The 25,665-nt window shown below is 45.6% G+C and overlaps 3 protein-coding genes across 5 annotated transcripts in view; all 3 read right to left on the bottom strand.

Annotated features, from left to right (window-relative positions):
* Positions 1-5,803: 5,803 nt before the first annotated feature.
* LOC307204237 (putative methyltransferase) lies at positions 5,804-17,907 on the bottom strand. Of its 3 annotated transcripts, none has more exons than XM_079955835.1 (6): positions 17,753-17,907; positions 11,976-12,136; positions 10,340-10,553; positions 8,880-8,980; positions 8,454-8,591; positions 5,804-6,062 (listed from the first exon to the last, which is right to left on the bottom strand). In XM_079955835.1, exons 1-6 carry the CDS (start codon positions 17,861-17,863, stop codon positions 5,972-5,974), a joined length of 816 nt encoding a protein of 271 aa, XP_079811961.1. In that variant the 5' UTR covers positions 17,864-17,907; the 3' UTR covers positions 5,804-5,971. The 3 variants fall into 3 exon arrangements, with proteins under 3 accessions (XP_079811961.1, XP_079811962.1, XP_079811960.1); XM_079955836.1 differs by lacking the exon at positions 17,753-17,907 and adding an exon at positions 17,576-17,743; XM_079955834.1 differs by lacking the exons at positions 11,976-12,136; positions 17,753-17,907 and adding an exon at positions 10,795-11,310.
* Positions 5,804-25,665, bottom strand: part of LOC307204251 (putative methyltransferase) — a 35,336-nt gene continuing 15,474 nt past the window's right edge. The window contains exon 7 of the transcript XR_013833547.1: positions 5,804-5,928. The gene's annotated coding sequence lies outside the window, so the exon portion shown is untranslated. The remainder of the gene's footprint in view (positions 5,929-25,665) is intronic.
* On the bottom strand, positions 18,997-23,693 carry LOC307204579 (putative methyltransferase; the record flags this gene model as incomplete). The annotated part of the gene is made up of 5 exons (XM_079956183.1): positions 18,997-19,150; positions 20,414-20,551; positions 20,983-21,083; positions 23,310-23,558; positions 23,676-23,693. 5 exons carry the CDS (start codon positions 23,691-23,693, stop codon positions 19,060-19,062), a joined length of 597 nt encoding a protein of 198 aa, XP_079812309.1. The 3' UTR covers positions 18,997-19,059.

The raw sequence follows: 25,665 nt of genomic DNA, 5'->3' as shown, positions 1-25,665 counted from the left end.
CTTAAGACAGGAATTGTGAGTGTTGTGACGTGGGGTTTGTGATTTCAGCTCTCTTGACATAATATGCTGGAGACAATTCTCTAGTAACACTTCTTTATTAAAGCAACAAGACTGAGACCTGAGGAGGGGAGAGCTACATTTATAGAGACAGGGAACTAGCTAGAAAGGATACATTTTGGAGGGAACAATATCAGGCAATCACAGTCCTGCCTTTTGGAGGAAACCAATAAGACAGAGGATCCAAATACAGCAGCTTAAATGAACCAATAGTAGCTGTACCCTCTGGAACCAAAAGGCAGTAACTTTACCCTAATGCAAATACAGACAATAATAATACAGATATAAAATCCTTTGACTCAATACACAACAGTGAGGAAAGAGACAATGGGGAGGTTTCCCACTTTGACCTTGCACATTTGCTCAGTTTAGGAATCAAAATGGTTCCTGGTCGGTCTTCCTGTGCTGATCTATGTACATGCTTGGTTGGTACGCTTATGAACATTACCATATATCTAAGACCTCAAAATTCCTATCACACACAACAATAACAAAAATAATACTAGGTAAAGAAGATCGCACCCAGGTGGAAGGAAGTTCTGGGCTGTGGGGGAGGGAGGTGAAGGGATTAACTGAAACTGTTAAAGATTGGTATAGGATTTAAGAGAGTCAAATTTTCATAAAGATTCTATAAGGAAAGCAGAAAGCAGAAAGAAATATCAAGTAAAAGTATCGGAGAGGAGATCAGTGTAAATGAAAAATAAAAAGTATTCTCCACCTCTGAGTTCCATTATTATTGAGAATAAAGGTTTGATATAGTCTTAAATGAGCCAGATGTGCTCAATATCTGAAAGCCACTGAACAACCATGTGCTTCAACGTATAGGAAATAAAGCCCTACCATATGTGAAAAAAGAACAGTCCTTTGAGCTCTACCATTTAGATAGTTTTGGTTTATGGCAGATCTCTTCAAGAAGGGTAATTTGCCAAACCCTTGAACACCAGCAACCCAAATGATTTAGGATTAAAGGTCTTCCAGGATTTGGCAACACAGCCTGGGCTGCTGTTAAGAGATGAGAAATAAGTTCTTTACTTTTCAAATCCCGCTCTGCCTTGGGTTTTTAATCCAGAAGAAAATGCTGCCCGCAAAGCTGTTTGCTAAGCTTGTTGTTGTTGTTGTTGTTTAGTCGTTTAGTCATGTCCGACTCTTCGTGACCCCATGGACCAGAGAACGCCAGGCACTCCTGTCCTCCACTGCCCCCCGCAGCTTGGTCAGACTCATGCTGGTAACCTCGAAAACACTATCCAACCAAGCTTAACTCCAAGCTTAACTCACCCTAAACTCCAGCCAACGAGATCCAAATGTCCGGTGTCTCTGTTCTTCAGATCCTGTAGCTTTTCAAAAAGGATCAACACTGCCACCCTCCTAACTCAGATTTCCTTGACATTCCTTGTGGGGTGCAACAAACCAGGACACCTGCTTTGGTTGGCTCTGCTGCTAGCAGCAGGGCGGTGGCATTAGGAAGACTCGAGCTCTCCAGGAGAGAGCCAGACGAGATGGCCTGGTGGAGCAACCGGCTGGAAGCGTGACTGACAAAAGTGAAAAAGAGAGAGGCTGATTTACATGGTTCTGCTGAGCGCAGCCTCTTTCATCTGCTCCCCCTGTTGCTTGGAGACCTCCTTATCACCAATTGCACATCCTCTCTCACTTCTTATGGACCGGAGTGATTGATGGCCGGGGAAAAGACAGACGCCTCGGGCATATGTTTTAACCTACATCTATGCCACTGGTTTGGTGAGATTGCCCGCTGTGGCTGGCATCAGTGAACCCCCTTCCCTACTGGTCCATACACAGGGCCTGAGATAGCGGCAGTTCCCAGATTGCCGACTGGAATCATAAAGACTTGCAAAGCAAAATGCTTTAAACTGAATCAGACCATTGGTCCTCATTGCACTCCAGGTTTCCAGACAGGAGACCAATCCCTATCTAGGATTATAAACTGCTTCGAGGTTTGTTTCCCCCTCAAGCGGTGTATAAATTTTATGAAATAAAAATAATTATATTTTTTTTATTTATTTTCCATTTGATATTATAAATTCACATCATCATTATCCACTTTACCGCCTTGGGTCTTTAGAGCCTATCCCTATCGACTTCCTTCCTTCCCACCTCATGGCTTTCAAAATTAAGCTGTATATCATTGCATTTTATACATTTTCCAGTTCTAATTGCACTCATTACAAAATGGCTCAAAATTTAAATAAATATAGAAAGATAGAACATTTCTAATTACAAGTCTTCAGACAACTCTGCTAGTGGTATTAATTGCTTCCAACAATCTTTCAGATACAGTGGTACCTCAGGTTAAGTACTTAATTTGTTCTGGAGGTCCATTTTTAACCTGAAACTGTTCATAACCTGAAGCACCACTTTAGCTAATGGGGCCTCCTGATGCCGCCACGCTGCTGGAGCATGATTTGTGTTCTCATCCTGAAGCAAAGTTCTTAATTCGAGGTACTATTTCTGGGTTAGCAGAGTCTGTAACCTGAAGCGTATGTAACCTGAAGCGTACGTAACCCGAGGTACCACTGTATTGTATAAATTTACTCCAGTCCTTTTGGAATACTTGATCATGCTGGTTTCGGATTTTTCCTGTCAGCTTCACCAGTTCTGTCAAGTCTGTCATCTTCATCCACCATTCTTCTTTTGTTGGCCCAGGATTTTTTATTTACCTTGTCAATCAACATGGGTGACGTCTATGATCCCCCTCTAGATGTGCCGGGCATCAGTTCCCATCCCCCAGCCAGGATGCCCAATGGCCTGGGATGATGGGAGTTGTAGTCCAGGAAATATCTGAAGCTCCACTGGTTGACCACCCTTGGCTGATGTGAACATAAGAAGAACCTGCTGGATCAGAACCATGTCCCATCTAGACCAGCATCCTCTTCTTGTAGTGGCCAACCAGGTGCCCTCATGGGAAACCCGCAAGCAGAAACCAAACCCAAGAGCATTCCTTCCATTCCAGCTACTGGTATTGAGAAGCATTTCTGGCTCTGATTGTGGAGGTACAGCATAGCCATTGTGGCTAGTAGCCACTGACATGGACATAGTAGCCAGGATTTTTGTTAGGGGGCAGGCCTTTTGTTGGGGCGGGGCAGAACCTCAATTAGCTATGTATTTTTATTGATTTGTATTGATGGGAGGGGCAGCTGATGTGATTTGTCACCTGAAATATACTCGGAGTCGAGAGTGGATTTCATGCTCTTTATTCAGCTCATAGTGGTGAGGAGGAATCAAAGTTCCCCCACAATATCTGCTTTATATACATTATTTACACAATGGGCTGCACGTGGCTAATTCCGGGATTCTCCTGCTTCTCCAATCAGGTTGTGGATTCACTTCCACCTGGAGCTGGATTGGGTGGCTCCTGCGGACCAATCATACTGCTGCATTGTTCTAGGACCAATCAGACTGCTGCATTCTGAATCCTATTGTTCTAGGACCAATCAGACTGCTGCATTTTGGATCCTATTGTTCTAGGACCAATCAGACTGCTGCATTTTGGATCCTATTCAACTCAGTACATAACATCACCCTATTAGTTTTATCATATTTTAATGCTGTTGAGAAATTAGGCTTGCACTGTGTGTGGGGGGGGGGTAGGTTTCTAAATCTTACTGTGTGTACAAAGCAATAGAGGGCTAACTCAGGGGTGGAACTTGACAGTCACTGAGTAAGCCTGGAAAACAGACAAGTACTACTACTAAAGTGGCTTTGAGAGTACGGGAACAGAGATAACTATGAGTAAAGACATAGCAACGCCATCCATAGTGAAGGGGTACAGTTAGGGTTCCCCCCCAAAAGCCCTAAAAACTGTTTGTGAATTCCCCCCCAGTCAGGCCTCGCCATAAGCATTTTAAAACTGCATTTTCCTCTAAGACAAAAAGCGTTAGCTAAGCAGTTCCTCTCTGTAACGAAAAACGCTGTAACAAACCTAGAGCTGAGAACAGTAAAGCTTTTTCGCTTCCCAGATCCAAGATAACCTTGTCCTGGTACATTGACTTGCAACATACTTCTGGGAGCAGAGCCAGAGAACGAAAAGAAACATTTCTATGTAAAATCTGTGAAGGGGGAGAGGGAAGGGGTTTGGGGAACAGGATAAAAACCTGATGTAAAATGCTTTTTGCTGTGGCCTGTCTTTTGTGAACTGAATCACACAGGTGCCTATGCCCCCCCCGGATGGCAGAATAAATGCTCTTTCTCTGGATTTAACCCCCTTGGTGTCGTTTGGCTCTTTTCGTCCCAGCTCGGGTGCAACATTTTTCCTACCCATGGTTTAAAGGGCCTAAAAAGGCTACAATAGTGTCATATCTATTCTTGCGTCAGGCGTTTGGTATTTAGGTTTTAAGCTGGATTGGATTTTTAAGGTTTCATACGAATGCAAGATCAAAATGACAAACACAACAAAACACGATCAAGTTTATGAAACATAACAGAAGTAGTAGAGAGGTTGCATTTTCCAAATAGAGAGCAGATAACATAGACAAATAAAAGCAGCAAGAGAAATTCAAGATTTCAACTCGGCCCCAGACACACTGATCAGATGTTTGGAAGCTGTGGCTGGATGGTTACGTGGGAGCCGGTTGAAGTTAAATCCTTCGAAGACAGAGGTCTTTTGGCTGGGAAGGGACGATATGGGATTGGGGGGGCAACTTCCATCTCTTGCGGGGGCACAATTAGTGCCAGCACCGTCCGTTAAGAGTTTGGGTGTAATCTTCGATACCTCCCTCTCCATGGAGGCGCAGATTGCAGCTACAACAAAGGCGGCATTTTTTCATCTCCACCAAGCTAAGCAGTTGGTTCCTTACCTCTCTCGCCCTGACCTAGCCACTGTGATCCACGCGACGGTCACCTCCAGACTGGATTATTGTAACTCGCTCTACGTGGGGCTGCCCTTGAGACTGACCCAGAAACTCCAGCGGGTGCAGAATGCCGCGGCAAGACTCCTTACGGGGTCCTCACTGCGAGATCACATTCACCCAGTGCTATACCAGCTGCACTGGCTCCCGGTGGGGTACAGGATCAGGTGCTGGTTTTAACCTTTAAAGCCCTATACGGCCTAGGACCCTCGTACCTACGGGACTGCCTCTCCTGGTATGTCCCACAGAGGAACTTACGGTCTTCAAATAAAAACATCTTGAAGGTCCCAGGCCACAGAGAGGTTAGGCTGGCCTCAACTAGAGCCAGGGCTTTTTCGGCTGTGGCTCCAATCTGGTGGAACGCTCTGTCACAAGAGACTAGGGCCCTGAGAGACTTGACATCTTTCCGCAGGGCCTGCAAGACGGAGCTGTTCTGTCAGGCCTTTGGTCGGGGTTCAGTCTGACTCCCTCTCCCCTTTCATAAGAACTTGCATGAAAGTGGCCTCCCAATTTTTCTCACAGGCCCATATAAGTTCAGCACAAACAGTTGGGCCTGGTGAGCATTTAAGGTCCCCAACCCTAATCTGCGGGTTGCCATCCGATTGGTTTTTATTCTGATCCTGATCTGATTTGAGGATGTATTTTAATTGATTGTCTGATTTTATGTTAATGTATTATACATTTGATGTTAGCCGCTCTGAGCCCGGCTTCGGCTGGGGAGGGCAGGATATAAATAAAATTTATTATTATTATTATTATTATTATTATTATTATTATTGATTTTAATTTTTTTAAATTGTCTTATGGTCATGGTTTTAAGCTGATTTCATTTTATGTGAGTTATATAGGCTATAAACGAACAACAAATAAAAGGAATGAATTCACTATTGAACTCAGTTCTGTTTTATTATGATACCAAATGAAAAGATTCTTAACAATGCACATGATTCTACATGTGAGGAGCAGGTAAAATATGACAACGACCTCGTATCAGAGGAAGCCACCCAGTGACCTACGCATGCGCCCTGCCCTGTGCATTTAGACTGACATTCCTCTCAGGAGCTCTTGCAGCCCAAGATGCAAATGTGCTTTGTGCGCAACTCCAGCTGGGTATCCCGGGAAGAAACGCCCATTGTCTCCAGAAACCTAGGGGAAGGAAAGCAAGAGAGCAGAAACCAGGGTTCAGTTCCGGGATTCATTGAAATGAATTACTGGACGAAACACCTCGAAATGTCCAGAGCTAGCCCCGCTCCATCTTTTCACGGTTCAAAAAAGTTGTCTTTTGACGGCAGCCAGGCGCATAATGGCGAGATACTTAGAAGAATTTGGGAGGCTGCCTCTTCGACAAACTGGTACAATAAAATGCGGCAAATGGCAGGTGTGGGGAAATGGGACTGATGACATAAAGCCGGCATAAGGTTTGAAGCATGGCTTATGCACAGATTAAATGAATAACTGGCATCTGGCAACACTCCTGACTTTGCCACTCACATGCGTTAGCGGAGATTCCTGCATTGCCGGGGGTTGGACTAGATGGCCCTTAGGGGTCCCTTCCTTTTTAAAATAATTTTTAATTTTATTTTTAAAAAGTATAAACATGTAACAAAAAAAATCCAAATATTGAGATTACTCTGAATCTCCTGACTTCCCCCACCCATCCCTTCTATGGGTCCTAATGATATTTACAACTGCATATCAATACTAACAAGCTGACTAGCAAGGTTATGCTTAAAATTCTACAAGGAAGGCTCAAGCAGTATGTGGACCGAGAACTCCCAGAAGTGCAAGCTGGATTTCGAAGGGGCAGAGGAACCAGAGACCAAATTGCAAACATGCGCTGGATTATGGAGAAAGCTAGAGAGTTCCAGAAAGACATCTACTTCAGCTTCATTGACTATGCAAAAGCCTTTGACTGTGTCGACCATGGCAAACTATGGCAAGTTCTTAAAGAAATGGGAGTGCCTGATCACCTCATCTGTCTCCTGAGAAATCTCTATGTGGGACAAGAAGCTACAGTTAAAACTGGATATGGAACAACTGACTGGTTCAAAATTGGGAAAGGAGTACGACAAGGCTGCATTTTGTCTCCCTGCTTATTTAACTTATATGCAGAATTCATCATGTGAAAGGCTGGGCTGGATAAATCCCTAGCCGGAATTAAGATTGCCGGAAGAAATATCAACAACCTCAGATATGCAGATGACACAACCTTGATGGCAGAAAGTGAGGAGGAATTAAAGAACCTTTTAATGAGGGTGAAAGAGGAGAGCGCAAAATATGGTCTGAAGCTCAACATCAAAAAAACGAAGCTCATGGCCACTGGTCCCATCACCTCCTGGCAAATAGAAGGGGAAGAAATGGAGGCAGTGAGAGATTTTACTTTCTTGGGCTCCATGATCACTGCAGATAGTGACAGCAGCCACGAAATTAAAAGACGCCTGCTTCTTGGGAGAAGGGCAATGACAGGCCTAGACAGCATCTTGAGAAGTAGAGACGTCACCTTGCCAACAAAGGTCCGTATAGTTAAAGCTATCGTTTTCCCAGTAGTGATGTATGGAAGTGAGAGCTGGACCATAAAGAAGGCTGATCGCCAAAGAATTGATGCTTTTGAATTATGGTGCTGGAGGAGACTCTTGAGAGTCCCATGGACTGCAAGAAGATCAAACCTATCCATTCTTAAGGAAATCAGCCCTGAGTGCTCACTGGAAGGACAGATCGTGAAGCTGAGGCTCCAGTACTTTGGCCACCTCATGAGAAGAGAAGACTCCCTGGAGAAGACCCTGATGTTGGGAAAGATGGAGGGCACAAGGAGAAGGGGGCGACAGAGGACAAGATGGTTGGATAGTGTTTTCGAGGTTACCAGCATGAGTTTGACCAAATTGCGAGAGGCAGTGGAGGACAGAGGTGCCTTGCGTGCTCTGGTCCATGGGGTCACAAAGAGTCGGACACGACTAAATGACTAAACAGCAACAACAACAACATCAATACTAATCCAAATTTTTACCCTTCTAAATTATCCATACTTACTGTTACTTTACAATTGTGATTAAAATCCTGCTAATGTTTTAACTTGCTTACAGTAGTCTCGTAGATAAATTATAAACTTTCCCCATTCTTTCTTAAAGTTCTTGTCTTCTTGATTTCTGAGCTTCCCAGTTAATTTTGTCACCAACTTGGTTTGCCATTCTTTTCTGGTCATGGTTATCTCTTCCTTCCATCCCTGGGCTAATTGGGGGAGGGGGTCCCTTCCAACTCTACAATTTTGTTATTCTACATGGGAATTTTTTGAATTAAAAATTACAACGTGCATATTGGAGCTGAATTTTCACTGCAGGAAAAAATATGGAAATCCAAGCCCTTCTGCTTTGCTGGCATCTCATACTGAGAACAGTTACCCGTAAATTCTACTGCATGCCATCTATGAAAAGACATGCAACATCACAGGCTAAAGACTTCAACACAACTCTCCTAGTGGACTTAACCCTGGTTCCTTGGCCCTTCCACATTTGGCTTACTCCAGCGAACAGATTGTGTCACCTTCGCTCTGTGTTTTGGAGAAGTGATTTCGCCTCCTCAGGCTGGGCTTCCAGATAAAGTCGGTACTGCGAGAGTGACTGGATATATCCTATTATGTCAGCAACGCTCAGGGGAATTTTATCGAAAATATCCGTCATCCTGGAAAGAAGCAGAAAGCTTTAGGAGAAGTGCGGGGCTGAGTTGAGAGTACAGAAATCTTTTGACTACGGAAGTGGTGTCAATCATATGTATGTTTGCTCAGGAGAGTGCGGCTGTTCAACTTAGTGACTTTGACAGCATTGTTCCAGTATCATTTAACAACTGTGGATGCATTCTTAATAGTTTGCATAAGCTTGGTGGAACAGAAATGTTTTTAGCAGGAGATTAAAGAGATTGGCATGGCTGGGTCCATGCACCACATTGTACAAAAGGGCCTGATCCACTCACCTCTTCTTCTCCTGAAATGGCAAAGAATCAAAGATTTCTTGGTAATCATTCTCAAGTGATTTGAGCTTTTTATTTCTAAAGGTGAAAAGCTGTTCTACCACCTGGGAGAGAGAGAGAGAGGGGTGGGGGGTGGGGGTGGGAAGCCACAGTCATTTCTTTTATACTGGCAAAAATCTCACTGTTCAAAGCATGCTGCATAAAAAAGGATGCTGGGCTGTTAAAGGTGCAGAAATCCGGAGTAGAAAAATGGTCAACATGCAGATACTCTCTATATGGAAAGACTAAAAGCACTGAGGGAAATGTGTGAGGTGTGGCAGCCTCTAGAATAATGTACAGTGGTACCTCACGTTACATACGCTTTAGGTTTCAGACTCCGCTAACCCAGAAATAGTGCTTCAAGTTAAGAACTTTGCTTCAGTTTGAGAACAGAAATTGTGCAGCGGCGGCATGGCAGCAGCAGGAGGCCCCATTAGGTAAAGTGGTGCTTCAGGTTAAGAACAGTTTCAGGTTAAGAACGGACCTCCGGAACGAATTAAGTACTTAACCCGAGGTACCACTGTATTTCAAGACTGTCACCCAGTATGTGCCCATTTGATGGCTGGGATCTGCGAAACTGGTCCTTTCACAAGTGTCACGTAACATTCATTCAGCACTTACAAGAAATCAATCTTTTATTGTGGCAGCACTTTGGAACTGCCTGCCCATAGACATATCTGGCTAAAAACTTTTTCATTCCTGCATGCCTACCTAGGTTTTAGTAGCTATAAGTGTTCAAAATGGTCAGTTTTATTTATTTTATGTAACATGTTTTTTATGTTTTTTAAATTGGTATTTCAAATTATAGTCAGACCTCGGTTCCCGAATACCTCCGTTTTGGAACGTTTTGGCACCCAAACACCGAAAACCCGGAAGTACCGTAACTGCTCTGGTTTTTGAACGATTTTCAGAAGCTGAACATGCTACGCAGCTTCTGTTTTGAGTTTCCCTATTGTACTGAGGCTTTCGCTTTGTTTTCAGTTGTTGAACGTTTCAGAAGTTGAATGGTTTTCTGGAACGGATTATGGTCGACAGCCGAGGTTTGACTGTAATATTTTAGACTGCCTTGTAAACCACTTGGAGGTCTTTTGTTTTATGTGGTGTCTGTGTGTGTATATATGTGGACTATATTAATTACTGAGCGGGGGTTGGTAAAAGTGTTGAAAGTCATGGTGCTTTGTAGAAACTGGCTTTATAAATATTATTGCAATAAACGCCTGGGCCCTGAAATGATATTCTTTTCCATAGTGCCAGTGTTTTGCAGGAGGGATTAAAATGCATCCAGGACTTGTAGGTTTGCTCAGTTAACCTAGACTGAAGGACTCTTCTGTCCTTCTGCAGGAAAGACACTTAAAAACAACAACAACCCCGCAGACATTTGGGTCTAGAAAACTGGCAGGGATGGCCCTGTGTGATGGACTGACCTCTCTGAAGATCTCTGTTAACTCATCTGTACAATCTTTGTAACACAACTGCATGTCCCAGTTGTAGGAGCTGAAGACCACACAGCCTGATGGCTTGAGAACTCGGTCCACTTCCCTCAGAAAGCGAGGCCCGTCAAACCAGTGGACGGCCGCAAACGCCGTGACCAGGTCCACAGAGCCGTCTTTGAAAGGGAGGTCTTCGGCAGGGCACACCCTGTGGGAGGAAATGGCAAGGTGATTGTTCGAAGCCTGCTGGATCAGGCCCAAGGCCCATCTGGCTAAGCATCCTGTTCTCACAGTGGCCAGCCAGATGCCCCAATGGGAAACCCGCAAACAAAATCTGGGTGCAAGACCAGCGGCAAAGGAAGCCGCTCGGGCGCCTGGGGCACTGCGCCCCAGTGGGTGAGCCACCCATAGGGGCAGGGCGCGTCGCGGGGGCTCCAGAGTCTGCCTGCCTTCTCCCACTCAGCCACCCTACACCTGGGGGGGGGGGGAGAGGCAGTGAGGAGCCTGCAGGCGCCCAAGCCACCACGTCACTCCCAGGAGAGATGCGTAGCTCGGGCACGCTGCAGGCCCCGTGGTGAGTGCTGCCTGGCATTTTGTTACCCCCCTCAGTGGTGACACCCGGGGCAGACCACACCCACAGCAACCCCCTTTCTTGGCCCCTTTGCAAGACTCCTCTCCCCTTCTGTGGTTTCCAGCAACTGGAATTCAATAGCATTTCTGGCTCCAGCTGTGGAGACAGAGCACAGCCATCGTTATACCGCCCAACATTTCTCGGATGAAAATAGGGGTGTCCTATTCCATAATCATTGTATTCTTTATACCCAAGCGATTTGACTGGGTCGCTCCAGCTACATTGGGTGGCTTCCAACATATATAAAAACATAACAAAACACTACACATTAAAAAAAACCCGAAAACTTTCCCTGTGCTTCAGGTGTCTTCTAAGGTTGTATGGTTGCATAACTCCATACCCTCGCATGAAAATTTGGACGTCCTAAGGAAAAGTGAGACATTCCGGGGCTGCTTTTGTAAATCTGTAACAAATGATGGCTCCCAGAATCCTCTGGGGGAAGCCATGACTATTTAAAGTGGTATGATAGCGCTTTAATTATACTTTCATATTTTAATACTTATTATCTAATTTGTGGAGTAATTGGAAGTGTCTGTGTGCACAAACATCAGAACATAAGGAAAGCCTTTGGATCAGGCCTAGGGCCCGTCTAGTCCAGCATCCTGTTCTCACAATGGCCTACCAGATTCCTGGGGGAAGCCCACAAGCAGGATTTGAGCAAAATGGCTTCCCTCCTGCGGCTTCCGGTAGTCAGAAAAACTGGCCTTCACTCTGCCCACCTTGTAGGTCCAGCAGAGGTGGCTAGTAGCCACTGATAGGCCTCTTCCTTAATTTCTCTAGTCTTCGTTTAAAGCCATCCAAGTTGGTGGCCGTCCCTGCCTCATGTGGGAGGGAGTTCCATACTTTAAATATGGACTGCATGAAGCTGTGTTTTCTTTCGTGGGTCCTGAATCTTCCAACATTCAGCTTCAAAAGCTCTAGTGTGATGAGAGAGAGAGAAAAAGGTCTTCCTGCCTGCTTTCTCTCGGCCATACACGTGCAAGGTCAGCTCCTACTTACAGATAAGAGACATTGGGCGGTTGTGGAGCTCTCCTGGCCTCCTCGATCTGAGCTTCACTGATGTCTGTCCCGACCACCTTCTCAAAATGTTTTGCCAGCATCCGAGTGCTTTGGCCTGAGCCACAACCCACGTCGACTGCCAGCTGCCCGGGGCTCACTCTCTGAGAAAAGATAGCGACACATCTCAGAAAAAACCAAGAATAAGCTCCAAATACCTGCACCTCCCCACCTCAGGAGGAGGATGGGGAATCTCCAACATAGAAGCATATTACATTGCCAACCAAATATGCCATATAATCCCATATATACTCAAAGATGAGACAAAACAATGGGTACACCTAGAGAGGGACACAATTGAAAACACCTGCACCACAGCATACCCACTCCTCCCAAACAAACTAAAGAAAATTCCTACAACACTTAACAGGTACACACAGATCATGCTCAAAGCATGGAAAACACAAATAGGCAAACTATCCCCAACCCCATCCCCACTAATCCCCCTGGCGTACCACCCATTATTGCACCATGCAGCACAAAACCTCCAGATACAAACCTGGCGAACCAAAGGCTTATATCGCCTAATACGACTTTTATAAAAATAACAAACCTTTGTCAACACAAGAAATACAAGACAAACTAGAAGACACCCAAATGCCCTGGTTAACACAACACCAACTACATGCCCTCTTAAACAGTAAAAACAGCAGCACCTAGGCCCCTGACAACTTTCGAAAACCTCCTCCTAACAACAAAGGGAAACGGTAAAGGGACGATATCCGCAATACTGTATACAAAATACTACTCCAAAATCCCACAATCCCCCTAGACGCAATCAAAAAACAATGGGAGAATGACATAGGCTATGAGATTAACCCCACTCAATCGACCAGAATGTGGTCTAAACCCCCCTTTAAATCCATATCAATGAAAATAAAAGAACTCACTTTGAAACTCACCTACAGGTGGTACCTAGCACCAAGAAAACTAGCTGTGATGGCCTGGGAATCTGATTCAGAGGCTGAACCGGAGGAATCCCAGCCTGCACAGGAGTCCCCGCCTCCAGAGCCGGCTGAGCTGGGGCAGGGGCTTGAATCTGAAGGGCCTGCACCTGGGCCGGCTCCTCAGGAGCAGACACCAGGTGTATCCACTCTGGCTCCAGAGGTGGTTGAGGACCCAGTGCCTGCAGGTGCGCCTCTCCCAGCCCTGTCAGGGGAAGGTGAGTCTCCCCCTGGGTCCAGTAACCCTCCAACCTCTCCTGAGCTGCAGAGGCTCAGGGCAGAGAGGCAAAGGGAACTGGTTTCTCCCAGGAGGAGTGCTTGCCTTAAGGCCAGGAGAGGTGGGTCACCTGGGGGCCGGGACCGCCCCTGGCCTCAGAGAAGATAAAGGTCAGTCAGCCCAGTCCCAGGTTACGGGAGCAACGACGTTGGGAACCTGTTTCTTCCAGCACCCATGTAATGGCCTGGGATTCCGATTCAGAGGCTGAACCAGAGGAATCCCAGCCTGCACAGGAGTCCCCGCCTCCAGGGCCGGCTGAATTGGGGCAGGGCCTGGATTCTGAAGCGCCTGCACCTGTGTTAGATCCTCAGGAGCAGACACCAGGTGATCCCACTCTGGGTCCAGAGGTGGTTGAGGACTCAGTGCCTGCAGGTGAGTCTCCCCCTGGGCCCAGTAACCCTTTAGCCTCTCCTGAACTGCAGAGACGCAGGGCAGAGAGGCGAAGGGAACTGGTTGCTCCCAGGAGGAGTGCTCCCCTTAAGGCCAGGAGAGGCGGGTCTCCTGGGGGCCGGGACCGCCCCTAGCCTCAGAACAGATAAAGGCCAGTCGGCCCGGTCCCAGGTTGTGGGAGCAACGTCGTTGTTGAGTTCCTGTTCCTGCCTGGACCCAGACCTGACACTTCAGTGCTCCTGTCCCCGCCCGGCTTCCTGTTTCGGACCTTGCCCCGCTCCTTGTGGACTGATTCCAGGCTAGTGACCCAGGACCGGACTTTGACTTCGCCTACGGTAACCTTCCCCCCAGGATCAGCACAACCCAGACCTGTTTTTCTGGAGTTCCCGACCACGCCCAGCTTCTTGCTTTGGACCCCACTTCGCCCTTGGTGGACAGTCTCCAGATCCTCGGTCCAGGACCGGACTCTGACCACGCCTCACGGTACCCCCCCCCCCCCAGGACCAGCATACTAGCGCTAATACGCCCAGGAACCTCACCAAAATGATGGAGAGGGTGCACCTCCACAGGCACATACCTCCACATGTGGTGGGAGTGCCCCAAAATCCAACTATTCTGGACAACAGCCACACAATAAATATGTAAAATAACTAAGCAAGTATTAGACATCACCCCAGAATTGGCCCTAATAAACATCTTCCAAGACAACAATGCCCATTTACACCACAAAGAACTCATAACCCACCTACTTTCAGCAGCCAGAAACACCATAACCAGACACTGGAGAGACCTGTCAGGAGTATGCATAGACCAATGGTACCAAAGAGTATGGGAAACAGCCCTACTAGAAAACTGACACGGGGACAAACAGAAGAAGACGCCTTTACCCTGGTATGGTTCCCCTTTATCACATACACAGCCCAACAAGACAACAACAATAATCCACCAACAGCGTACAAATCAAAATGGCTAACCTGATCCAAAACACCCAATCACCACACCCAGTCACAAACAAACAACCACACCCTAGGCCAACCCCAACCTCTCTCACTACCAAAGGAACACAAGTGAACAACACAAGCAACGCTGACACCAACCCCTACATACATTAAGCATAACAGAAACATCGCCACCCACCCCCACCCCCACCCATCTTCCCTCTTCTCCTCCTAATGTCTCAACAAATGAAACGGATTTGTAAAAATGTTACATGGAAAAAATATGAGACACATTACACTTACTTCTGTAAAACAAGAAAATCTTTAATAAAAAAATAAATGAAAATGAAAAAAGAACAAGGAGAAATGCATCGCCAGGTCATTTTATGCAAAGCTAGCACCTCAAAGTGCAAGAAGATAAATAAGTACCGCAATGGCGGGAAGGTAAACGGCATTTCCGTGCGTTGCTCTGGTTCGCCAGAAGCGGCTTAGTCATGCTGGCCACATGACCCGGAAGCTGTACGCCGGCTCCCTCGGCCAATAAAGCGAGATGAGCGCCATAACCCCAGTCAGTCACGACTGGACCTAATGGTCAGGGGTCCCTTTACCTTTACCTTTTAGGGAACCTGTGATCCTGCATCCACCCGAATGTTGTTGAGACAGTACAGCCCCCTGTCCTCTGCAGCCAGCATGGCCAATAGTTAGCATGGATGGGAGTCAAAGAAACAACATAATGAGGGACACGGCTTTCCCACTCCTGACTTACCCAAGGCCGTACCCATCTAGGTCCGATACATGAGCAGTTTTCATTCGAACACAGCGAAACCAGCTGTTAATTAACCCAAAATGTCATGGGCTGGTTGGACGCAGAAGAATGGTGGAGGAACCAGCTGGGTAGCCCCAAGGGAAGAAGATTCGGAGCCTGGGGAGTGGTGGTTGCAGAAACCTGAGCTCTGAACATGATCTGATTTACTTTTACAACCTAACTCATCACTTATCTGTGATGCTTTTGGGGTGGTCTTTTGGCTAAGGAGTTGGGCAATTTGTAAAGTTGTGACACACCTTTGTTCTGGGTTCCCTCTCGCCTCCTTGCACGGTGGGGTGATGGTAACTGTGTCGCAATAGAAAACTGTTTCTTTCAGTTGGTTCCTGCCTTCACTTGTTCTTCTCTGACCCGTAATGGACTTCAGGGATACTGCATTCCTTTGATGGGGAGTTGGTCTTCTTATATCACTGCCACCCCCTTCTTACTACCTAGGCACAGTACCAAGAGGTCTAAGACCTTTTGCTAGAGTTCTGTTTGTCTGTTATGAATATGTGTTTACCCTTAGCCTTATGCCTGCTAGAAGTTTTCACAGAAAAGGAATAACGAAAGTTTGTTTTTTTACAAGAAATGAAAGAGACAGAATATTTACTTCGGGAAGCAAAGTGACACAGTAGAATCGTAGAGTTAGCAAGGACCAGAGGTGCAGCAGGGCCTTGTTTTAGGCTGCTCAGCCTCCTCGTCTAGCAACTGACGCAGGAGGTAGCGCTGCCTCTGCCGCCGCTTTTCCTCACAACCTCCGTCCAGCCCCCAGAGCTTCAACTCCAGATACTTTGGTCTGGATTGGAGAGAGAGGAAGAGAGCTGGAGGGGAAAGCAGGCATTCAGAGGTTTTTTTCGAGGGTGCTCCCCACTTTGCACATTTTCACATATGTGTGTGGGGGGCCCAGAACACAACTCCCACATAAGGGAGGGGGAGTTTTTCAGTGCCTGTACTGTTATATACCAATGTTAGGTTATGGAAAGGGTCTTCTAGAGGAATCATTTACCATGCTATTTTTTTCCTAAAGTATTAAGAAGGCCAGGAAGCCTTCCAGGACATTTTCAGGATAAAGATTAGTATCGGAGTCAAGAAAGTTCATAATGGAGCTCTCCTTTTATATAAAATTATGCCAACTGTACGAATGCAATGATCTACAGGTATAAGTTCAGACACACACACTATTACGCCCTGTAGGTTCTCCTGCGGGGAAAACCTGTATTTTCGATAAATAGCAGCGTGAGCCCTGTCCTCAATCAGAGGAGTGGCCATGCTTTCATGGAGCACATCTTGCAACTTCTTGCAAGTTCAGACTGACACATTCTATTACCTTCTTATCTTTTCTTCCAGGTACGAGAAGATCACACCCTGTAGGTTCTCCTGTGGGGATAAACTGTATTTTTGATCAATAGCAGCATGAGCCCTTGACAGGACGTATTGCTGCTATTAAGATGAATGTATTGCCAAAAATGTTGTTTTTGTTTCAAACTTTGCAGATTGTGGACAAAATGGAGTGTTTTGGGAGGTGGCAGAGAGATATTTCAAAATTTGTCTGGCAGGGCAAAAAGCCCAGAATTAAGTTTAAGATATTAACTGATGCTAAAGAAAGAGGGGGCTTTGCCCTGCCAGACCTAAAGTTGTACTATGAATCAGCAGCTTTCTGCTGGTTGAAAGACTGGCTACTTCTTGAGAACACTGATGTTCAGCCTCCTCGTCTAGCAGCTGACGCAGGAGGTAGCGCTGCCTCTGCCGTCGCTTTTCCTCACAACCTCCGTCCAGCCCCCAGAGCTTCAACTCCAGATACTTTGGTCTGGATTGGAGAGAGAGGAAGAGAGTTGGAGGGGAAAGCAGGCATTCAGAGGTTTTTTTTCAAGGGTGCTCCCCACTTTGCACATTTTCACTTATGTGGGGGGGGGGCAGAACACAACCCCCACATAAGGGGGGGGCTAGTTTTGCAGTGCCTGTACTGTTATATACCAATGTTAGGTTATGGAAAGGGTCTTCTAGGAATCATTTACCATGCTATTTTTTTCCTAAAGTATTAAGAAGCCTTCCAGGACATCTTCAGGATAAAGATTAGTATCAGAGTCAAGTTCATAATGGAGCTCTTCTTTTATATAAAATTATGCCAACTGTACGAATGCAATGATCTACGCGTCTAAGTTCAGACACACACACTATTATGTTCTTACCTTTTCTTCCAGGTACGAGAAGATCACACCCTGTAGATTCTTCTGCGGGGAAAACCTGTATTTTCGATAAATAGCAGCGTGAGCCCTCTCCTCAAACAGACGAGTGGCCATGGTGTCACGGAGCACAGCCTGCAACTACTTGCAAGTTCAGAATGGCACACACTACTACGTTCTTACCATTTCTTCCAGGTACGAGAAGATCACGCCCTCTAAGTTCTCCTGCGGGGAAAACCTGTATTTTTGATCAATAGCAGCATGAGCCCTCTCCTCAATCAGAGGAGTGGCCATTTCATGGAGCACATCTTGCAACTTCTTGCAAGTCCAGACTGACACATTCTATTATCTTCTTAATTTTCTTCCAGGTATGAGAAGCTCACACCCTGTGGGTTCTCCTGAGGGGAAAACCTGTATTTTTGATAAATAGCAGCGTGAGCCCTCTCCTCCAACAGACGAGTGGCCATGGATTCACGGCACACAGCTTGCAACTTCTGCACGTTCCTAGGGACACTGGTCTGCCTTTGTGTGTTTTTAAATGTTTTAACAGGGAAGTAATTTATTGTAGCGCTTTTAAATGTAATCGGGCAATCAGATAAGGCATTATCAGATAACCTGGGTGTTATGTGTTGATGTTCTCACCCTGGCCGCCAGGGGTATTGTGTATATAGTTTTCACTCAGGTCCACATAAGTTAATTTAGGTGGAAAACCCTGGGGAATTTTTTTTACAATGTTGACAGCCGGCTGCCTATAAAAGTAGGCCGGCTGAGCTGTTCAGTTCAGTTCAGTTCCAGCTTACTATAAAGAACCACTTGGAGAAATCTCTGTGTCAACTGCTATGTCCACCCACAACTTAATACTGGCAGACAGGATAAACAACAACATTCAAATTTCTGTTGTAGACCACCTTTTCTGTGATGTAGGTATGATGTTTGTGGGGGGTTGTTCTTGGGTTACACCCCTTCTGTGATGTATGTTTCTGGGGGTGGTCTTGGACTCCAGGGCGGGCAATTTCAAATGTCTATACAGTATAAGGGCAGGCACACCTTTGTTCTAGGTCCTCCTCCGTCCTCCTGTGTGTGAGAGGAGCACCCTGTTGCAACAGCTTTAATAAAGATCAGGCTTACTAGCTGCTTTGCTTCTCAATATTCTCTGGTTGGCCTCTGTTATTTTCTCCTACCAATAGGAACCCACGTAAGGACTCTAAATGGGCTCTTGGATACCCCATAAGGGGGAAAGGGCAGATTTTGTTTACAACAGCCTCTACTCACCCGCCCCAAACTAACGCTTACATTCGCCTGACTTAAACTTCCATTTGTCACAGCTGCAAGTCTGCAACTAAACAGGCTTGCCAGTTTGGGGTTTTATGTCGGCTTAAAAAGGCTTCCTGCTAAAGGATCCTGGGAATTGCAGTTCAGCAAGAGCTGGGGTCCAAATCCGGCTTTCCTACGCATGCGCCCTGCCCTGTGCATTTAGACTGACATTCCTCTCAGGAGCTCTTGCAGCCCAAGATGCAAATGTGCTTTGTGCGCAACTCCAGCTGGGTATCCCGGGAAGAAACGCCCATTGTCTCCAGAAACCTAGGGGAAGGAAAGCAAGAGAGCAGAAACCAGGGTTCAGTTCCGGGATTCATTGAAATGAATTACTGGACAAAACACCTCAAAATGTCCAGAGCTAGCCCCGCTCCATCTTTTCACGGTTCAAACAAGTTGTCTTTTGATGGCAGCCAAGCGCATAATGGCGAGATACTTAGAAGAATTTGGGAGGCTGCCTCTTCGACAAACTGGTACAATAAAATGTGGCAAACGGCGGCTGTGGGGAAATGGGACTGATGACATAAAGCCGGCATAAGGTTTGAAGCATGGCTTATGCACAGATTAAATGAATAACTGGCATCTGGCAACACTCCTGACTTTGCCACTCACATGCGTTAGCGGAGATTCCAGCATTGCAGGGGGTTGGACTAGATGGCCCTTAGGGGTCCCTTCCTTTTTAAAATAATATTTAATTTGATTTTTAAAAAGTATAAACACGTAACAAAAAAATCCAAATATTGAGATTACCCTGAATCTCCTGACTTCCCCCACCCGTCCCTTCCATGGGTCCTAATGATATTTACAACTGCATATCAATACTAATCCAAGGTTCTTGTCTTCTTGTCTTCTTGATTTCTGAGCTTCCCAGTTAATTTTGTCACCAACTTGGTTTGCCATTCTTTTCTGGTCGTGGTTATCTCTTCCTTCCATCCCTGGGCTAATTGGGGGAGGGGGGGTCCCTTCCAACTCTACAATTTTGTTATTCTACATGGGAATTTTTTGAATTAAAAATTACAATGTGCATATTGGAGCTGAATTTTCATTGCAGGAAAAAATATGGAAATCCAAGCCCTTCTGCTTTGCTGGCATCTCGTACTGAGAACAGTTACCCGTAAATTCTACTGCATGCCATCTATGAAAAGACATGCAACATCACAGGCTAAAGACTTCAACACGACGATCCTAATAATAATAATATTAATAATAATAATTTTTATTTACTGTATACCCCGCCCTCCCCAGCCAAGGCCGGGCTCAGGGCGCTTACAAGCAATAATGAAAACAAGTTGAATGATTACAACATAAAAACAAAATTAAAATACAACATTAAAATATTGAAACATTAAAATATTAAAATGTAGCCTCATCGCAGGAGGAGAAGGAAAAGAAAAAAGAAAAAGAGGGAGGGAATCAAATTGGCTCCAAGCCAAAGGCCAGGCAGAACAACTCTGTCTTACAGGCCCTGACTTAACCATGGTTCCTTGGCCCTTCCACATTTGGCTTACTCCAGTGAACAGATTTTGTCACCTTCGCTCTGTGTTTTGGAGAAGTGATTTCGCCTCCTCAGGCTGGGCTTCCAGATAAAGTCGGTACGGCGAGAGTGACTGGATATATCCTATTACATCAGCAACGCTCAGGGGAATTTTATCGAAAATATCCGTCATCCTGGAAAGAAACAGAAAGCTTTAGGAGAGGTGTGGGGCTGAGTTGAGAGTACAGAAATCTTTTGACTACGGAAGTGGTGTCAATCATATGTATGTTTGCTCAGGAGAGTGTGACTGTTCAACTTAGTGACTTTGACAGCATTGTTCTAGACTTCCCAATTTGTATTTGTTTAGTTACAAAAATATTTGTACGTTGCTGTGTCATAAAAATATATCAAAGCCGTTTACAGCAACAAAACCATGCAACTTACAAATTCAGTAAATTGGTAACAAAAATAATAGTTAAAAACAGGTATCATTTAACGACTGTGGATGCATTCTTAATAGTTTGCATAAGCTTGGTGGAACAGAAATGTTTTTAGTAGGAGACTGAAAAGATTGGCATGGCTGGGTCCATGCACCGCATTGTACAAAAGGGCCTGATCCACTCACCTCTTCTTCTCCTGAAATGGCAAAGAATCAAAGATTTCTTGGTAATCATTCTCAAGTGATTTGATCTTTTCATTTCTAAAGGTGAGAAGCTGGTCTTGGATCTGGAAAAGAGAGATAGATAGATAGATAGATAGATAGATAGATAGATAGATAGATAGATAGATAAAGAGAGAGAGAGAGAGAGAGAGAGAGAGAGAGAGAGAGAGAGAGAGAAGGGGCGGGGGGTGGGAAGCCACAGTCACGCTCACGCTGCTATTGAGCAAAAATCTCACTGTTCAAAGCATGCTGCATAAAAAAGGATGCTGAGCTGTTAAAGGTGCAGAAATCCGGAGTAGAAAAATGGTCAACATGCAGATACTCTCTATATGGAAAGACTAAAAGCACTGAGGGAAATGTGTGAGGTGTGGCAGCCTATAGAATAATGTATTTCAAGACTGTCACCCAGTATGTGCCCATTTGATGGCTGGGATCTGCGAAACTGGTCCTTTCACAAGTGTCACGTAACATTCATTCAGCACTTACAAGAAATCAATCTTTTATTGTGGCAGCACTTGGGAACTGCCTGCCCATAGACATATCTGGCTAAAAACTTTTTCATTCCCGCATGCCTACCTAGGTTTTAGTTTGAAATGGTCAGTTTTATTTATTTCGTGTAGCATGTTTTTAATGTTTTTTAAATTGGTATTTCAAATTATAGTCAGACCTCGGTTCCCGAATGCCTCCGTTTTGGAATGTTTTGGCACCCAAACACCAAAAACCCGGAAGTAACTGCTCTGGTTTTTGAACGATTTTCAGAAGCCGCACATTCTACCCGGCTTCTGTTTTGAGTTTCCCTATTGTACTGAGGCTTCTGCTTTGTTTTCGGTTGTTGAATGTTTCAGAAGTCGAATGGTCTTCTGGAACGGATTATGGTCGACAGCCGAGGTTTGACTGTAATATTTTAGACTGCCTTGTAAACCACTTGGAGGTCTTTTGTTTTATGTGGCGCATAGCTGTCAACTTACAGATTTGAAAATAAGGGACCAGCAGCCTCAAAAATAAGGGATCAGCAGCTAAAATAAGGGATTTTCCAGGCACAGGCATGTTCAACTTCTGAGCCCCTCCGAGCCAAAGGCAGAAAGCCCAGCCAGAAGCCAAATTAAGCCTCAAGCGGTGGTTCCCACAGTGCAGCAACCCAGCAAAGGGGATGCAGCAAGGAAAACCACCGTCACCTCTCCACTGGGAAGCGCTGAGCAAAGGCGAGTCCCCAGGCAACGTGGCCAACTTGATCAGCACCAGGCATGCAAGCTCCACCCCCCAGTCGTTCTTAGACTCCTTATTGGGTGAGCAATGCAGCCAAGCAACACAGTTGGAGCCTCTTTCCTCCCGGGAAATTTTAAGGGACATCATCAATAAGGGACAGCAGCGGGACACGGCGCTGGGATAAGGGAGTTTCCCGCCAAATGAGGGAGGGCTGACAGCTACGATGTGGTGTGCGTGTATATATATGGAATATTTTAATTACTCAGCGGGGGTTGCTAAAAGTGTTGAAAGTCATGGTGCTTTGTAGAAACTGGTTTTATAAATATTACTATAATAAACTAACAGAAAATAGCCACACAGTCACAAATCTTTCTGCATAAGGTAAAGGTAAAGGGACCCCTGACCATTAGGTGCAGTCGTGACTGACTCTGGGGTTGTGGCGCTCATCTCGCTTTATTGGCCAAGGGAGCCGGCGTACAGCTTCCGGGTCATGTGGCCAGCATGACTAACCCGCTACTGGCAAACCAGAGCAGCACACAGAAACGCCATTTACCTGCCCGTTGGAGCGGTACCTATTTATCCACTTGCACTTTGACGTGCTTTCGTACTGCTAGGTTGGCAGGAGCAATGGGAGCTCACCCCATCGCGGGGATTCAAACCACCGACCTTCTGATCGGCAAGTCCTAGGCTCTTTGGTTTAACCCACAGCCCCACAGGAAGGTCTTAAAACTCCTCCCAAAAACGCAAAGCAAGCTGACCATAAGAGCTTCTCATGGCAAAGATTTCAGAGGGTGGGATGAATTTTTCTTATCCCCTTCATGTTCTCATCTGGGCCCTGAAATGATATTCTTTTCCATAATGCCAGTGTTTTGCAGGAGGGATTAAAATGTATCCAGGACTTCTAGGTTGCTCAATTAACCTAGACTGAAGGACTCTGCTGTCCTTCAGCAGGAAAGACACTTAAAAACAACAACCCCACAGACATTTGGGGCTAGAAAACTGGCAGGGATGGCCCTGAAATTTTTGGTCTGAAGGTGGACCTCAGGTCCGAGGTCCGGGCAGGCAGGCCTGTGTGATGGACTGACCTCTCTGAAGATCTCTGTTAACTCGTCTGTACAATCTTTGTAACACAACTGCATGTGCCGGTTGTAGGAGCTGAAGACCACACAGCCTGACGGCTTGAGAACTCGGTCCACTTCCCTCAGAAAGCGAGGCCCGTCAAACCAGTGGACGGCCGCAAATGCCGTGACCAGGTCCACAGAGCCGTCTTCGAAAGGGAGGTCTTCGGCAGGGCGCACCCAGTGGGAGGAGATGGCAAAGTGATTGTTTGAAGCCTGCTGGAATAGTTGTTCGTTTATGGCTGATATAACTCATATAAAATGAAATCAGCTTAAAACCATGACCATAAGACAATTTTAAAAAATAGAAATCCACAATGAATGCCTTCACACTAAAGGCTTAGCAGACATCCAGTGAACCTTAGGAGCATACAGTACAAATGAGAGTCCATCTCCTCCCAAGGAACAAAGCATCCAGACCAGTGTGTACAAGTTAGGACATTCTCAATGTTACCAATAGCAAGTGGGAGGAGCAACAAGAGGAACAGCCATTTTAGATCTGGTCCTAACCAATGTTGATGACCTGGTTAGTGGGGTAGAAGTGGAAGGATCATTAGGCACGAGTGTTCATGCTCTTCTTAAGTTTACTATACAGCGGAAAGGAGCAGCCAAGCATACTAGGACTCAATTTCTTGACTTTAAGAAAGCCGACTTCATAAAACTTAGGGAAGTGCTGGGTGAGATCCCATGGACAGTAATACTAAAAGGAAAGGGAGTTCATGATGGCTGGGAGTTTGTTAAGATGGAGATAGTAAAAGCACAACTTCAGGCAATACCAATGAGACGGAAACATGGAAGGTGCCTAAAGAAGCCAGGGTGGCTATCTAAAGAACTTTTAAATGGGTTAAGATTAAAAAAGGATGTGTACAAAAAATGGAAAAGGGGGGAAACCACCAAAGAGGAATTCAAACAAATAGCCAGCACGTGTAGACACAAAGTCAGAAAAGCTAAAGCACAGAATGAACTCAGGCTTGCTAGAGAGGTTAAAAGCAACAAAAAAGGCTTTTATGGGTATGTTTGTAGCAAAAGGAAGAACAAAGAAACAGTGGGGTCACTCAGAGGAGAAGATGGTGAAATGCAAACAGGGGACACAGAAAGGGCTGAACTCCTCAATGCCTTCTTTGCCTCAGTCTTCTCCAATAAAGAAAACAATGCCCGACCTGAAGAATTTGGAGCAAATGATTCAGCAGAGGAAACCCAGCCCAGAATAACTAAGGAGATAGTACAAGAATACTTGGCTAGTTTAGATGTATTCAAGTCTCCAGGGCCAGATGAACTGCATCCAAGAGTATTAAAAGAACTGGCAGATGTGATCTCAGAACCACTGGCAGTCATCTTTGAGAATTCCTGGAGAACAGGCGAAGTCCCGGCAGACTGGAGGAGGGCAAATGTTGTCCCTATTTTCAAAAAGGGGAAAAGAGAGGACCCAAATAATTACTGCCCAGTCAGTCTGACATCAATAACAGGGAAGATTCTGGAGCAGATCATTAAGCAAACAGTCTGTGAGCACCTAGAAAGGAATGCTGTGATCACCAATAGTCAGCATGGATTTCTGAAAAATAAGTCATGTCAGACTAACCTGATCTCGTTTTTTGACAGAATTACAAGCCTGGTAGATGAAGGGAACGCAGTGGATGTAGCCTACCTTGATTTCAGCAAGGCATTTGACAAGGTGCCCCATGATATTCTTGTAAAGAAGCTGGTAAAATGCAATCTTGACTATGCTACCACTCAGTGGATTTGTAACTGGCTGACTGACCGAACCCAAAGGGTGCTCATCAATGGTTCCTCTTCATCCTGGAGAAGAGTGACTAGTGGGGTGCCACAGGGTTCTGTCTTGGGCCCGGTCTTATTCAACATCTTTATCAACGACTTGGATGATGGACTCAAGGGCATCCTGATCAAATTTGCAGATGACACCAAACTGGGAGGGGTGGCTAACACCCCAGAGGACAGGATCACACTTCAAAATGACCTTGACAGATTAGAGAACTGGGCCAAAACAAACAAGATGAATTTTAACAGGGAGAAATGTAAAGTATTGCACTTGAGCAAAAAAAACGAGAGGCACAAATACAAGATGGGTTACACCTGGCTTGAGAGCAGTACATGTGAAAAGGATCTAGGAGTCTTGGTTGACCACAAACTTGACATGAGCCAACAGTGTGACGCGGCAGCTAAAAAAGCCAATGCAATTCTGGGCTGCATCAATAGGAGTATAGCATCTAGATCAAGGGAAGTAATAGTGCCACTGTATTCTGCTCTGGTCAGACCTCACCTGGAGTACTGTGTCCAGTTCTGGGCACCACAGTTCAAGAAGGAC

This window comes from Podarcis cretensis (genome assembly GCF_951804945.1).
Source record: "Podarcis cretensis genome assembly, chromosome: 15".
NCBI lineage: Eukaryota > Metazoa > Chordata > Lepidosauria > Squamata > Lacertidae > Podarcis > Podarcis cretensis.
The sequence above is the reverse complement of the archived record's forward strand: the minus strand, read 5'-3'. Positions and strand labels throughout refer to the sequence as shown.